The 17,043-nt window shown below is 39.7% G+C and overlaps 1 protein-coding gene across 3 annotated transcripts; it reads right to left on the bottom strand.

Moving 5' to 3' along the window:
* Window positions 1-3,153: 3,153 nt before the first annotated feature.
* GOSR2 (golgi SNAP receptor complex member 2) lies at window positions 3,154-13,225 on the bottom strand. Of its 3 annotated transcripts, none has more exons than XM_075176893.1 (6): window positions 13,059-13,224; window positions 11,755-11,842; window positions 9,941-10,049; window positions 7,393-7,525; window positions 6,619-6,759; window positions 3,154-5,544 (listed from the first exon to the last, which is right to left on the bottom strand). In XM_075176893.1, the coding sequence occupies exons 2-6, from the start codon at window positions 11,792-11,794 to the stop codon at window positions 5,383-5,385; spliced, it is 585 nt and encodes a 194-aa protein (XP_075032994.1). In that variant the 5' UTR covers window positions 11,795-11,842; window positions 13,059-13,224; the 3' UTR covers window positions 3,154-5,382. The 3 variants fall into 3 exon arrangements, with proteins under 3 accessions (XP_075032994.1, XP_075032993.1, XP_075032995.1); XM_075176892.1 differs by having other exon boundaries at window positions 11,755-11,819; XM_075176894.1 differs by lacking the exon at window positions 6,619-6,759 and having other exon boundaries at window positions 11,755-11,819; window positions 13,059-13,225.
* Between the last annotated feature and the right edge of the window lie 3,818 nt (window positions 13,226-17,043).

The following is a 17,043-nucleotide window of genomic DNA, read 5'->3' as shown; positions in this document are numbered from 1 at the left end:
CTTTATCTGTAAAGCATTAATGGAAGCGAAGACAAAATAAAAAATAATAATATAATTAATATCAGTGCTGATAAATTGCTTTCTCTATATTTGTCATTGTTGCATCACTTTTCACACCTTAACACCGTGTTCCCTTTCCTCCTGCTCCCCCTCGCCATTCTCATCATTATCCCTCGCTTGTACTACTCCCCCTTCTGTATTGTTATGGCTGGAGGAGGCTGGGCAGGTGTATCCTGGCTGTTGTTGATGTTGCTCAGAGGTTCAGTTTGTCCTTGACTCGGGGTGGACACTGAAAAACAAGGAGAAATATCTGTGCAGTCTTTGGCTGCGAGTTGGAAATGCCAGACAATCCCTGAGAACCTCGCGTGTCATTGTGGACACCGCCTACACTCCCAGTGCAGAACAACCAGCCAGCACACTCTATCTATCAATCTCTCCTCTGCCCATCATATTTGTCTGTTCTCTGTGTCTCCCTTCCGGCTCCTCTCCGTTCAGCTTGTGCTTTTTCCATTCTATTCTTCTGCAGCTGAGTGGAAACTTGGGGACGCCCTTCTCAGTACTATGCACTATAGTTTATATCATGTTCACATGCTAGCAGTATCATGAACAATCAATATTTGATTATACACACAGGGGGTTATACACTAATAAAAATAAAGAGTAGTTGCTAATGTGCAGTAACCCAGTTATCATTCAACATCTCAAGATGCGACCATCTCGACAACAGTAGCATATGCACCAGGCAACCACAGGCATAACAAGTGTTTATATCTATGCTATCATCGTCCATGTGTATAGAATAGAGAATTATGTGAAAGTCACATTACCCTATTTGTACTCAATATTGTAATGCATTGAAGATTCAAATACACAGGGAATAGTGTCTGGACAGTGTTACTATATTAAAAATGGTGTCACATTTTACATATAAATTGTAATTAAATGCAAACATGAACATAAATATCTGTTTTCCCCTTTAAAATTCAAATCTGCTTTCTTTCCACAGTTGAAATGGAAATATCAATTAAGCAATGCAGATGGCTGCAGCTTCATATATTATAGCAGCCACACTAATGACTTATGTGCAATCAGCTGTAGAGTGAATCCGCAATCAGAATCAGATAGATAGTACTGTTGTTTGTCATCATCATCATCATTGCATCTTGTTGCACCATCCCTCCATCATCTGCAAGAAACACGGCAGGTATATATGCGTCTACGTCCTGTACAACGCCCTATGCCCCTCCATCCCTAGCCTCTCCAATCGTAAAGAACCCTCCTATAACTACATATATATCTTATTAAAACTCCTCCTTTCACACCCTATATAACCTCTCCCTATAACTCCTCCTTTTACTGCAAATATCTAACTATAATTACTCCAAATAATTTCTTCCTATAACTCCACTTATTATTCAGTATAACCCAGCCCTTTACTTTCTCCCTAAAATTTCTTAAATCTCTTTCTATAACGCCTCCCACAACTCCATATAACCTCTCTATATATCCCAACTTCTGTCTCCCTACAACCGCTCGCTACAACTTCTTCAATCTTTGATTAATCTGTCTGTACACCCATCTTATACTTGTTCAATAGGTATACATGGGAGTTGATTAGGAAACAAGCGGTCACAACTGTAATTCATCACTAGAGGGAGCTATATGACCAATGACTGGGCTTACAATGCGTCTGCAGTTACCTAGACAAAGTATTGTTCATTTTTATCTACCTAAAAAGGGTATCCCAAAATTACTCCATAAACACCTATTTTAGAGGAGCAGAACATAGGTATGTTACGAGAAAGATTTCACAGCTTTACGATGACTGGAACCTGGAACAGCTCTATGTGAGTAGAATGTTCATATGAAGCACACATAATATGCACATTCCAGTTACAGAAATGATACCAGTATTACAGACACACACAGTGCACATTCCCCTTCCATGTAGTGCCAAATCTATGACAGTATAAATAAGGGTTATGGATCTGTACCCGTATGCTGTCCGCTCGGATGAGTTTCTCTTGGTTTGTAACATTAATCAATCGACAGATGTACAGCTGTGCATGTATCCCTTCTCCCAGCCCTGACACACACTATGCCCAGGTACTAGCAGCCTTAACTTCTGTGTACTTATGTGATACAAACACAAATGTTTAATATAGGAGTCTATATGTGGATAAGCCTTATAGTACACAAGTGATATTAATATATCTATACACTCTAGTAAGTAACATTGAGTTCTTGTATTCCTTATAACACAAACGCAGAAGCAATGACACGACACCCCTATTATCAGTATTATGCGTCACCTTGGGTTTATATGACCTGTATAAAGCACTCAGATTAGAGCCGTCTGCTTTTATATGGTCACAAAACCCCCCGGCTCTGAGTAACATCATCATTTACATTAGGGAGTGTGTTATCTCACACATCGTCACGGTCTACTGTGAATTATATTGATATTGAATTTTAGCATTTGAGTAGACAACAGTATTACAAATCATTTATTATAAAGAGCAAAAAAACAAGCAAACCCTGCTGTTTGATATCTGACACCGTTCAACGCACGTCTTGCCCTATTGGACTTACATTATCTTAATAATATACACAGTACACCAACTCCTGTATACATGCATATAGCCTAATGTTTTTATCTGAACAGGCTTGGATGCATAATATTTTCCATTGGGTTCTACTTATAGAAATGCCTAACATGACACCTGCATGTCACAATATTACAAGCTTACAACAGTTACAAGAATGGGCAGTTAATGCAAAGTGTACTGGATTGGTATTCTCCATTATTCGAGTGTAATCATGCCTTACAAATTCCAGTTTTCCCAGTACGATTAGTTATTAAAGTTATCGCATTGTACCATTTGACTTTTCTATATGTAAAGGGACTGTAACCCTATCATTTTTATTTCCCTTCATGTAGACTGAATATATAAGTCTGCTTGCAGTGCTTACAGTTCCATTATTTGCTTTCCCTTCCTCTAGAACCCTGATTTCCTCATAGAACTTTCCCGTCAAACTAATTGAGCTGTGTTAATCCTCTCCCAATACAACAGTATAGGGTACACGGGCTAGTGGCGAGATGTGTGCGATATCATGGGCAGGTCCAAATATGGAGCAGAGAGCAGACAAAAATAAAAGAACAACTGACTAAATTGGTTTATAAACAAACAAGAATACATAAAACTATGTGTAGCATATACACTTCCCTGTATTAAACACAATTAAAGACAAAACACTTGAAGTTAGTGTTAGTTTAGTGACACACTGGTGTTTTTGTTTTTTAGTTGCATTTTTTTCTCACAGAGCAAAATCATTATTTTTATTAGTTATTTGTGCTGCAATTTCCCATCATTTTTAACTTGCTCCAATTGCTGCTGAAAGTAACCACTCTGAATAGCAATGTCTATGTTGTGTTTGAGGTCTGGCATGCAAAGCTACAAACTAACAGCTACAAGTTGAGCTGCATTTGCCCATAGTGATTTGTACAGCATAATAATTAACTGAAGCTTTTTATTTCTGCAACTTTAACTGACAGGATTGTTGAAAAAAAAATCACGAGTGTGTCACTATCCTAAAGCACCTTCTGGAGAGAAGAATAATTACAACAGTGTTTCTAAGAAATAATTTTGGATGTTTCATTGTCGAATGCAATGTGTGGAACACAGAGGATCATAGGCCTTTCTGGTCAACAGTGGCTTACTCCTTCATATGACATAGTGATGGAGTTCATTCATTCTTTACCAGGTATTCCCATTATGTATTAAACGAAGATCGCACATTGTAGAAGCAGGTGTTGTGACAGCATAGCACACACGAGTAAGCCTTGGGAGACTGGGAAAGATGGAATAAGGGCTAGGACGTACCATCTTCTTCTGGCGGCAAAGGTGCGGCTTGTACTCTCCCACCCATAACACAAACTCTAGTCAATGACTGCTTGAAGTTTATGAAAACGGTGAGTGGACAAGAGACAAGACAGAGAATATATCCTCCCTTGTTCCTAATGTTAGTCATTGTAATAGGCAATTACAGGAAGGAGCACAAGGTGCATAAGCACTGCGGGAGGTGGGAAGAGGAGTTAGGGGCTAGAAAGCAAGTTAAGAATCTTATCAGGGTTCTTAAGTCACATCATGGGACTAATGGCTCCGAATGTGGGAGCAATAGGCACACAGTCACTCAGGCCCTGTATTCCAGGCATTGTGATCAGCACTATAATGTTTGAAAGGGGCAAGAATTGCAACTAATATTCTCATCTCCACTTCAATAAGAGGAGGCTATGGGTGATAATGTGCTCCACAAAAGAAAATAGAAATAATTAAAAAGGTCTCAAGAATAGAGTAGCATTGTTTCCATGTGGTAATAAATGCTGGAAGTATGTCAGCATTATGAGTGGTATTTAAGCGCTTGTACGTGTTTGTGTTGAGGCCATGTGCACACAGGGGACTTTATACCTGTCAGTATCCACATGAGATTGCTGTTACTTGTTCTACTCTCCAATGATAACAGAAGTGTAATAGGAACTGAGCACCAATACTTGCCATAGACACAGTGTATGATTCTGAACTGCTCCAATAAATAATGGTACTGATCCCCACCCATTTCCATTTGAAAATACAGCCTTGTTGACTACCTTTTGGCAATGTACATTTTGCTTCATGAGAGCAAGTGCTAACACTTGACATTGGTAGATAGGGTTCTTCCATAGGTTCTAAGATAGGGGTAGGCAACCTGCGGCTCTCCAGGTGTTGTGAAACTACAAATCCCAGCATGCCTTACCATCTATCTGCTGGTTATCTACTGGCAAAGCATGCTGGGACTTGTAGTTTCATAAACACCTGGAGAGCCGCAGGTTGCCTACCCCTGTTCTAAGAGAAGAGAAGGCAAACTGTACTGCACTTACTGTAGTGACGCCAACACGGATTCCTTTTTCTTGGCCGTGATCATATGCTGTAGATTGACTATTTCCTTTTCCATACACTGTCCTAGGCACAGACTTCTGCCACATTTAATTTCTCTCTTAATCCTGTTGCTGCTCATTTATATAGGGCGCCTGCGCTACAGCACTTCTCTATTCCTCTACTAGTGGTAACCCGGCTGCTCACTTACTTTCACAATATACACTCCATCACCAAGCTTATGTCCCTGCGCTTCGCGCCATGAATTTTAATGTGAGAATGTTCAGGTTAGTAGAAGAAGTTATTAAAATACATTTAAGAACATCTGCAACTCTTGTTAAAGGTAGGCCTTCTTTCTTAACAACCTTTCCCCTGTCTTCAGTGATTTTACTGAGATTTCACAGCAGCTGAGGAGGCAGAGAGAGGAGGCTGAGGGACAGTTCATGGAAAAGAATGTTAATCCTCAAGCTCATGTCAGGTACTTGATGACCAGAATCATGAAGACACAGGTCAACAGCATCCCTCCAATCATGATGACCTTATCCTGGAATGCTCTCTTCTCAATCAGTCTCATGACCGTATTGGAGAGACCCAGCATGTTGGCAACATCCAGAATCTTCTTCTGGGTTCCCTGCAAAGGTTAAGGGAAAAATGGGTAAAGAAAAGTGAGAGGAGACGGACAAAAGGGTAAAATAAGGGTGGTACTAGAGAATATAATGATAGAAGATAAAAAAATATACTGTTTATAGAATTCAAGCATTAACAACATAGGAGAAAAATATCAGACAAAATAAAGTAAATATTCAATAATATCATGAAAATGGAACATGTCTGAAAAACAATTTGTGAAGACAATTCAGTAGAGCTACCATCCTGTAAAAGCAATATATGTAAATATTATGACGAACAAGTACATTAAAGTGCATTTATGACCTGTACAAATTGGAGGCAGGCATTTTGTTCAAGCCCATCAAATTACTAGAAGCTATGCACGTTAAGGCCCAAAATATATTTTTAATGTATATGGTGCAGTGTACTACCTTGTCTTTTTCTGGCTGTCAGAATAGATCTTTATTCAGAAAGTAGCTTCATAGTTCACCTCCCCCACTTAACAGGTAGCTGGCAGGACTAGGACAATGGTAAACCCTACTTGTAGTTCAAGACAGTCCAAGAGTAACAAAAATAAACAACTCTGCCAGATCACATATGTATAAAAGTACAGAAGGAAGATAAAAAGAAAATCACTGTAGTAAAAGTTGCAAGAAGACACATACAAACCTGTATGTTTTCTAAAAGGCGGAAACCCTTTAAATGTGTGATGTGCATAAACATTCTGTCATATCGACACCTTTGCACTCACTATAATGTACAGTTATGCTTTATAATAGAAACAACACCTCAAACACATTCACATCGAGTCAAGCGGCCACCAGCAACAGTGGCAGTGTACAAGTACCAATGGCTACATAAATATTCCTTTCACTACCCTCTGGAAGATGTGACTACTTGGGATATCAACAGAGACGAAATTGTGAAGCTAGCAGACTCTGAACAGGCGAGGTAGGTGCACAAAGCAGAGGGGTAAGTGAACAATATGGGCCGGCTGTTTGTTAAACCCAATTTGCAATTGGCCCAAACTGTTTTGTGTTACTTCTCCTGAGTCAGTCCATTCCCCAAACTCGATCTTGGCCCTTAGATTCCCCACCTTTAAGGTCTTCCTTTGGTCCCTCAGCCCTTCCAGTACACTGGTCCCACTCCCCAGAAGGTCGTCTATCCCTTGGTGGGCGTTACGGACGGATGAATTAAATTGGAGGGTTTCATCAATGTGTATTGAGGTCTCTGAATCCTGTGTGAGAAATCGGGAAGGGGGTGACCCCATGGGTTATGGTGTATTTGGAGACACACAAAGGTTTTAAATTATATTCTATCGTTAGACATCTCTTCACTTAGCCCACAGATCTATGCATTGTGTAGTCAATGATTACATTATACAGCACTTTATTGACATTTCTTGCTCACAAATAAACATTAGTTAAGAAATACCTTTAAAAAGTCCAAGTAGTCTATGTTGGTCAATACTAGGTTAGGTGTACTACATTCAAGGATATGTAACCATATATAACTGTATACATAAACAGATGGCTGTTTCCCATGATCCATTACGTGTTCATTGCAGGCTAAGGAGGAAGCAGCAAGATTCTTGCCGTTAGTACTGTACAGTCAATTAAACTACTCCAACAAATGCTACTGAAGACTTTATGCACAGGCATGTGGATCTAGACATGGGAGCCTTGGATTTCTTAGCGTGCCATATTCTTGGCCTGGGATCTCTAAATGGCAGCCAAAGCTAATGAAATATAAAAAGACTGTCAAAACAGTAAAAAAAAAAACACAAACAAACAAAAAAAACATAACCTAAAATCAGTAACTGTCCACATAATATGCAGAAAGCGTAATGGCCGCTCAGATTAAGACTTACATTGGTGGTGTAACTTCTTGTCAGTAGTTCCTCTCTGTCTCTTTCCTGTTGCTCTCTAGTGTAGCGTCGATGCTGGAAGTTTCTCAATGCTGTTTGTAGATGCTGCACATCATATTTCAGCTGGTCTACTCGGCTAACAATCCAGAGGAAAAAAAAAAAAAAAAAAAGACAGAGGCTTTAGTCAGTTCAGCTAAAAATGTGTTCTTACAGTGAGCACATCCTGTCTTCTATCCCAACCAGCTATAGGTCATAAATAGGCTTGGAGTACGGGCTCCTACACATAGTATGCAGCCATTTTGTGGGCACAAAATCATAAGACTACAGCTTAGCAGTTCAGAAGGAACCAGTGACATTACCTTGGTTGACACCAGTTTCTTTCAATGACCTTACAGACAGCAAGTCTGCTGTACAGAGGAAAATCGCCTTCTCACACAAACACAACTTTCTTTCAAACATCTTCAGTTCTGGTGGACACTCATACAAAACATTTAGTAGTATATATCTGGCCCACTAAACATTTCTAGGTGGAAGTTTTATGAAGATAAAGACAGCGTCTTATCACAGACTACTATAAATGAATTTGCGAATCCATACTGCAACATTACAGCTAAGCACATGAAAGAGCAGCAGCAGGGTAAACATAATAAATAGGAATATTTAGGTATAATACTGTACTCCTGTTGGGCTGCTAGCCTATGCATGGACATCTAAATTGGTAACTAGCGAACACTGTGATTGACACATTAGCCTTCCCCATATTAGATCAAGCTCTATACTCTAGCACATTGTGGGTTAACAGAGGTATATTCCTGCTCAATATGGAAACTTCAATTGCTATCACAAAACCATACACAGGAAACCTGTTCTGTGCCCTTTTTCTGACCTGCCTCAATTAAAAGCTTCCCAAAAATGCCCTGGGGGGGTGTGTATGGAATCCAGAGGGGGGTCCGACATGCCACCCTCACAAGTATGCGAGTTCTGACTCCTTACCTTCCCCCCTATCCTTAGTAAATTATTATTCTAGACCATATGTACCTTTTGAAGTCCAGGTTATAACAGAAGATAGGATCTGGGGCATTTTTTTTTTTCTTTCAAACCATAAAAAAAAATAATTAGGAGCATTGAACCAGTGACTTAGAAAGAAATTATTTTTGCTTCCGTTTCACAGTGAGAGATGTATTTTTTTTTTTAACCCTTTCTCTGTAAATTCTTGACATAGGATAGTTGGCAAATTGGTATTAATATGAGGATGATGGGAGTAATAGTTCACTGGATGGAGAGTATCAGGTAGCCTATGTCAGGGTTATGCAGGTAACATGTCTGAAGTTCACTTCCAAACAGTTCAAATGAAAACATTCCAGCAGGCCTATCACACCGTCTGTATGGTGGGGGTCCCCTCCCTAAGACCGCAACCGTCTGCACGAACAAGAATGTAAGACGATCAATATGAAAAGCAACCCCAGGGGTGTAATTTTGTAATTAGATTGTCAAAATGAAGTAGTAGAAAGGTCTGCCAGTACACAGCATGGTTGTAAGTTCTGCATTGGGTCAGATGGTTTGGACGTTTTGTGCAGATGGAGGTGATCACAGAGGGCGACAATGCATTATACAGATACTACAATGGAACAGGATGGGCCCGATTTATTAAGGAGAGCAAAGCATAAAAAAGGAGTATCATTTGCACCTGGGCAAAACCATGCTGCATTGGACGGGGAGGTAAATTTAAAATGTGGGAACATATTTATAGTTGGGGTAGAGCATGTCCTAGATCAACATTAAATTTCAGTGTAATAATAAAGTTATTAAGTATTTGTATGTTAGATTTAAATACTGGCTGTTTTTTCACTAACCTGCAAAATAATAAACTTATTTGCACCCCTTGCATTGTAACATGGTTTGCCCCAGATAACATTCACTCCTTTTTTGTCTTAATGACTCAGGCCCGATATAGTTATTTTTTTTTATGGCAATTGAAACATTTCCATCATTGTGAAGATACAGAAAATATAGTACTCTATGAAGGATTTTCATGCATAGTTCTGTATTGGTAAGCAGTAAGCATGTCAGTCAGGTATGTCACTGGTGAAAGGGGAAAGTTTTCTTTACTAGCCAAATTTGTCTGCAGTTCTGCTCAAGATGAGGGTGAGGAATCAAATTATCTCCCATAACATGGAAAACTTTTCAGTGACAATAACTAGATTACCATTAAAGAACCACTAAACTTTAAAAATACATATGCAAACATCTCAGGAGCTTATCAAAATAAAACATATATGAGATAAATTTGTGATCATGTTGGGAGACATTGTTACAGACTTCCTGTCCGTAAAACATAGAAAAAGCAGACACTTTTAGTCACTGTTGGCCGAAAACAGCTGATAACAGACAATAAGTAGCACCCAGCTGCATGGTAAACATATGTTTTATTTTTTTGTGAACATTACTAATAACTCTTTAATATGAGGTAACAAATGTCTAGATGCCTTTTAACCCTGGAATTTAGTATGGCATTTGGTGTCATTACAGTACAGAGACCTTGATTACTCACAGTTTGGCATTCTGCCGTTTGCTCGGAGGTTCTTTGCTAGACAAGATCTCCAGACGCTCCAAGTTACTAAAGATCTGGTCTATTCTTGCTTGGATCTCATTCTCTATGACTGGTAAGGAACAAGTGACACAGAAGGACATGATCAGAAAAACTAAGTATCTCCAACAGATGGTCTTGTTCTGTAATAAATGGGATGTGTACCAACTTCTCAAGTATGCATGTTTTTGTCTGAATGGATCTGGAAAAGACCAATGGTGAAGGTAAAAACTACAATGAGTGGTGCATTAACCCTAGAGACTGTCGAGTTTTCCACAAAGTTTTAGTATAAAAATGTATCTGCCGATGCATATTAACAGCCTCTTGTACCTATTGCAAATTAAGATTTATGGAACTGAAGTATAGGGGACAGTAGTGAATGTATAATTAACAAGACTGCAATATGGGCAGCATAGTGGCTCAGTGGTTAGCACTTCTGCCTCACAGCGCTTATCTGTGAGGAGTTTGCATGTTCTCCACGCGTTTGTGTGGATTTCCTCCGGGTGCTCCGGTTTCCTCCCACACTCCAAAAACATACTGGTAGGTTAATTGGTTACGATCAAAATTGACCTTTGTCTCTCTGTCTGTGTATGTATGTTCGGGAATTTAGACTGTAAGCTCCAATGGGGCAGGGACTGATGTGAATGAGTTCTCTGTACAGCGCTGCAGAATTAGTGGCGCTATATAAATAAATGGTGATGATAAATATGAACAAGGCATACAGAAGCTTTCATATAGGATATGTAAGCATGTAACTAGAAACTGTATTGTCAGCAGTATAATATTATAATAGTGCATCTACAGTTTTACAAGATGAGGTGCCCAGAAATGATCTTGGTAGTAAACACTGAATCACTTTTCTCTCCATGTAGACAGCATTGTTTAACATGGTAGTTTAAAATGACTTCTGAAAACCGTAGCAATAAACAGTTACTTAAGCAATGAAGCCAGTTTCCATAATGATCAATATAAATCTTGAATTTTCTGCTGTATAAAAGTAGCATTAGCAGTGTAAAACAACAACAACTAAAAAACAAAAACACAATCTCCTTATGTAATCAGCAATACAACTGACATTTGAATCTATCAAGTATGTTCACTTTGTTTCCCTATCTTTAAAGAAATGCAGGATTTATTTTGCTTGTTAGTGAATAAACCCTGCTCTCCCGCTTGAAGCTCCATAGAACAAATGTGGTTCAGAATACGACCATCCCTCTCAGCTTCTGCACCGGGCTATTCTCAAGCACAAAAAAAAGTAAGTTGTTAATGTATCTGATTGGACAAGTTGCAGTATCCAATTAAATACCATGAACACCTATCATTACAGAGGGTTTACATTCAAATTATGCAGGCAAATATGCTTCCAGAAGCATTAGCAAGTAGGTTCTGGTAGGGGTAAGAATCTCTTGGACTTTGGGGGTCCTGGAAATGAGAGTCTGTGGGGTTTAGTCAGAAACAAACATCCACGAGTTCTACTTTCTAATTAAATCAGCAGTACACATTTTGCATTCTGCAGCCTAAAATAATTAGGCTATGAGTTGGACCTTGCTTATCTCCAAAGCACTTTAATCTTTCCTTAAGGAGATAAAATCAGACTCTAAAAATCAGAACATTATATTTCATCCATTCATTTCCTTCATTATGGGCACACGACAACCGTCATCATATGCTTACACATTCTACTGTTTTAATTAGTATTAAAAGTGATGAGTTGTTCTACAATGCACAACACTATGCAATGTTTTATCACAATTATAAATAATAATTGGCATACTTACGGTGTACGGACTGTCTGTCACATGTCTCCAGCCGCCCCATGTGAGACTGAACTTCGTGGACATTCCTGAGAGAAAAAGAAAAACACCTCTAAAAAAGGCAGAAACAAGGGTAATAAAATGCATAAATTACTATATGCAGAAGAATTTGTTTTGCTTAATTTCAGTATGATGAGAAGCATCACTTCTAAGGATTTTTCTTTACGTGGGTTATCCAAAGTTGCAATATAATAGATGCGAACATTAATTTCAAAAACATTACCTCAGCAACTCCCTGAGTTATGTTGTTTTAGGTACTACCTTTATAACCATTTGATGTACTTTAATAAGGATGGTGGTACTCACAGCTATAAAACTACCATTGTTTTTCACATAGATGACAGAAATAGCACTGCACATCAACATTCTGCCTCAAATAATCTTGTTACTCACACCATTGTTCTATTAAAGCAGCAATCCATTGAAAAAAATGTTTGTTTGTTTTTTTGCATAAATTGTATTGCATGCTACAAGATAAAATCTTCATATTTTCCACATTCCTTGGCTTACAATCTATGGTATGACATAGTGAGCAGAGAGGCTATGGAACAGCCCTCTGAACCCTGCATACTTTACAACTGTATCCATTCTTCTCCCACTCTGTCTTCACATGACATGCTGAGAACCTGTGTGTGACTGGCAGCCATGCTTTGAACCATCCAGAGAGATTTTGAAAAGGAGACAATTCATAGGAGGGCAGACAATAAAATAAGGGTCAGATGGATGCTTAAATAGGTAATTAACTTGCCATTTAAGTAACAAAATAAACCTTATATGTGGAATTGCTGTTTTAAATTAACATGGGAGGTGGGCTGTTAACATTTCTAGGTGCACACACACACACACACACACGCTGAGATTTGACTGCTAATTATAATGTAAAGTAGTCAAATTAGTTATTAAAATCAAATTATGAACCTCATGAAAGCCTAAAATTGCAGGGATCTTGCTTGTCAATTTTATTGTTTTGGATCAAAGCAGCCAGAAATTGCAATAGGACAAGGCACAAACTGATCACATAACCCAATGAAAACCTGATCTGACTAAACAGGATTTCTATCAGGCAATAAATCTGGTCATCGGGATTTGGCAGACAGTTTAAGGTTCACACTCACATTAGTATATATTATATAGTATGATACAATAGCACAGAGGCACTGGCAGCTGTGGCCACACTATACGAAAGGGGAGCTGCTCAACTATATCACCCACTGAGACCCATAAATCAATCTAAATACACCCTGCCCGTTTCTGTGATTCAGACTCACTTGTTACTCTGATGATAAAGAGCCTCCATGGCTCCTGCTCCTGTCTGTAACCACCAATGACAGCTCGGCGATCGATTACTTATTGATAGGTAATCAGCTGCTTATGTTTCTTTCTTTTTACACTATGCCTTGCACACGTCATCATTTCCGTGTTCCATCAGGTCCCTGGCGCCGTTTGGCTGTTCTCCTCACTGCCTGCTGGCACTCTGGTTGAGTTTCCCACACAGAAAATGCAAGTCGTAATCTTTTTTTTTTTGTTTTTTATTTATTAGTATTTCAAAAATAAGTGAAATGAAGGGAAGTTGTAATTTGTGATATTCTGACAGGAAGTAAGAGGGTACCGCACAGGACACGTTTTGGCTGTTGTCATAGCAACTGTAAATGGCTTCACATACATAGTTACAGCAAAATAAAGGTAACCTGTGGTACTCCATCTCCAATTAGACTACAAGTTTCTCATTGCTTGGCAGCCACCACATAAATACTGCACTCTTGTACAGTGTCAAAGCTAAAGTTATTTTATGTTTGTGAGACAAGTTAAATGTTAATTTTGGGTGACAATAAGATTCACAACACTGTTTAGGTCCAAACCTTTGGTGTTGGGCATTTTATATGAATTTTAATGTTGCATATGTAACACCCCCTTTCCTCGCCTAGGGTGTGTGTACTAGTCATTGTGTGACCTGTCTGCAAATGGACTCTACCTTGTATTCAGTTTCGCGCAGCACCTCCACCTTGGTCTAAGTACTGTATGCTCTTCATGGGTAGTGGTATGGAGTTAACAACACCAGAAAGATCAAGGAACCCTCCACCCCCCTACACTGGACCACAGGCACACAAAGAAAACATTATCACACCAAATTGGTCTTTAGAAGCCACACCGGCACATTTATTAGTATGACATGGACCTCTAAAAGTTTTTTTTTTTATATTATTATTATTAATCTTTATAGGGCGCCACAAGATTTCCGCTGCTCCGTACAGAAAACAGACAGTGGACCATACAGAGTAAAACAGTACAGAATAGTGAATAACAATATCAGTACTTCAATAGCTCCAAACAGAGCTTGCACAGTGGAATTGGAGCAGAAGTATAGGTAGAGAGACAGGAGGGAAGAGGACCCTGCTCGTAAGAGCTTACACCCTAAAGGGAGGGAAACAGACAGGAGGCACAATAGGGAGTCAGAGGGGAGGAGTGAGTAGCGGATTTTATATGAAAAATAGATTACTTTGGTTCGTAACAAAACAGTCACATATAACTTATGAACAATGCTGTTTAGTATCTATTCCACAAGATATATATATATATATATATATATATATATATATATATATATATATATATGTATATATATATATATATATATATACACACACACACACACGCGCGCACACAGATTACAGTAACTAAGAGGTACCTCTTTACCCTATAACACTGTTCCACAATATTTATCTAGCAAGGATAACTAGTACCAGAACTTCACACACAGTTCTATCACAGATACTTTAACTTTCTAAATACCTAACACGGAAATACATTTGGAAATCATGCAAATACAGGTAACTCTGCCTTTAAGTAGTGTCCTTCTCTTTCTTAATTTGATAAGGCATTTAGCAACCAGTTAGAACAAAGCACTGTCCCAGTCTCCTCGGCTCCTCGTTATATCACTCTCCTCAAACAACACTTGGTTCCTGTAGACTGTCGTTACTTCATAATAATGGCGGCCTATACTTTAAACTTTTGTTGCATCCTCTCTCCCCTGTACACGATCATGTAGTCACTTTGATAACACAGGTTCTTCACCATACATGCAGTAGATCATACTTGCCAACTCTCCCTGAATGTCAGGGAGACTCCCTGGAATAGGGGCCATCTCCCTCACTCCCTGAAGAGTCTGGCATTCTCCCTGATGCTGAGCCAGTACAAGACGTGGTTGGCTTCGCCAACTGTGGCATGATGACACAGTTCAGAAATTGTGTCCTATGTCAGTCAATGTATTGATGCCTTTGGAGGTGGCCATTTTTATTGAAACCAAGATTTAATCAAAGACTGGCAGGTAAGACAACATGACTTCAGTAATGGAGACAGAAATGTAAAAGACACTTCAGTCTCTAGAGATTCATTAGCTGCTTTTCTTTAATGCACAGTTGCCTACTTTCTCGGTTCTCACCCCCGCGATAGAAAAGTTGGGGGGCGGGGTTTAATGACGCAAATATCATGTCATCTTAGCCCCTGCACGTCCACCTCCCCCGGGATCTCCCTGAAGCCAACAAGGAAAAGTTGGCAAGTATGCAGTAGATAGTAGAAAAATAATTTATGCACCTCCTCACCAATACAACTCAGTCTCTTCCCCTTAGCTGACTGTCCTTTGCACTTCACCTTTATAATTATATCTCAGTCCAGCAAAAGCAGAACACAATATTGTTTCGGTCTCCCCATCTGTTCTCTACCTTACTAGTAAAGAAGGGCTCAGTCCAGTCACTCAAAAGTGAAATAAACATGGATTACTTATCAGTATTGCTCCCTGTCTCTGGATCCCAAAATGGCTCCTCTCTGCGCAAACGACCAGGAATGCTTTATCTCTCTCCTCCCAGCTGTCCTCTGCTCTCCTCCAGACCTATCAGACTTCCCTAGGATCTCTGCTCTTGCTGACATACAGAGGGTCTCTCCATGCCCTGCTTGCACGGATCCTCCTCTCTGCTACCCCTGCAGCCCTGTCCTAGCGGCACACACTCCCCTCTCCTTCCTTCTCCTCTTCTAACTGCCCCCCCCCCATGCTCTCTAATTGCTATATTTTCAATTACTTCTTCACAAGCTCCTCTTCTCCACTGCATGCTGGGAGATGCTGTTCTCTGCCTGCAGGGGAGGTATCTAAAGCAGATGTGCGGCCTGCTCGGGTCGCCAGTACTACAAATATAACACTTCCTAGTTTTACAGATTGTTTTTCGTCTTAAATTTTACTTTACTGACAGTTAGCAAATATACAGACATCAACTATGATTTATGTAGGCGTCAGTAAAGCATACTTACCAACTTTTGAAAGTTGGTTTCCGGGAGCCTGCCGGGTGAGGTGGGCGTGATGGGGGCGGGGCTCCAAAATTTGCATAATTGTGGACCCGCCCCCGTGACGTAATGACGCAAACGCGTCATTTTACAGCAGGGGACTGTAAAATTCCCGGTGAATCGCAGCGTTTTGGACCTAATTCTGCCCACTTCACTAGGAAGTGGGCAGATGCGGGGGATTACAACACTCTCCTGGGAGTCCGTGAGACTCTTGCGAAATGCGGGAGTCTCCCGGTCATACAGTATGCAGTAAAGTGTCCCTGCAACGCTTTAAAATATTGGCATGTAACAGTGTAGTAAATATTCTATCCATTAGTAAAACAGAATTATAAAAAGTATAGCATCCCATTTATATAAAGGTAGTTATTAAAAAAAAACAAACATGAATATAAAGTCACTTGTTAGAGACCATCACATGCAGCCATTGCAGCCTATATGCACTTTGACATTAGGACTACCGATGTCTGGAATTGTGCAGGAGGGAGCTAGCACCATTTTTTCACAAGAAAGACACTCAACCAGTGCCTGGTTGGTGGTTCAAAATATTGTATCAGGTGACAATCCAGAATTTCCCATACATTCTTGATTGGGTTCAGGTGACTGAGGAGTCCATGACATATGGATAATATCAATGTCATGCTCACCAGACCATTGAGCATCCGCAAATAATCTGTGGATAAGGGCATTGTCATTCTGGATGACAGCATTTCCATCATGTAATAAATGCTGTAACATGGGGTGTAGATGATCATTCAGCAATTAGCATTGTCTGTGCCTTCTAAGAGAATGACTGCATCTAAACCATGCAGGAAAATTCACCCCACAACATTATGATACCATCAGAACACTTCATTGTTGGAAACAAGTGCTCAGGCCTGTAGAGCACCACGCACCACGTATGCACTCATCTGTTGTCGAGAA

Source organism: Mixophyes fleayi, chromosome 6 (assembly GCF_038048845.1).
Source record: "Mixophyes fleayi isolate aMixFle1 chromosome 6, aMixFle1.hap1, whole genome shotgun sequence".
Taxonomy (NCBI): Eukaryota; Metazoa; Chordata; class Amphibia; order Anura; family Limnodynastidae; genus Mixophyes; species Mixophyes fleayi.
Note: the sequence above shows the minus strand (reverse complement) of the source record. Positions and strands in the feature narration are given on the sequence as shown.

Bases quoted from the DNA above. Each gene is read 5' to 3' on its own strand.
- GOSR2 (XM_075176892.1), bottom strand. From the start codon at position 13,087: ATGGAGGCTCTTTATCATCAGAGTAACAA. The intron at 10,050-11,754 runs GTAAGTATGCCA...GTTCCTTACCAG, and splicing joins TGACAGACAGTCCGTACACC to TCATAGAGAATGAGATCCAA. The intron at 5,545-6,618 runs GTGGGGAATCTA...TAACCTTTGCAG, and splicing joins ACCAAAGGAAGACCTTAAAG to GGAACCCAGAAGAAGATTCT.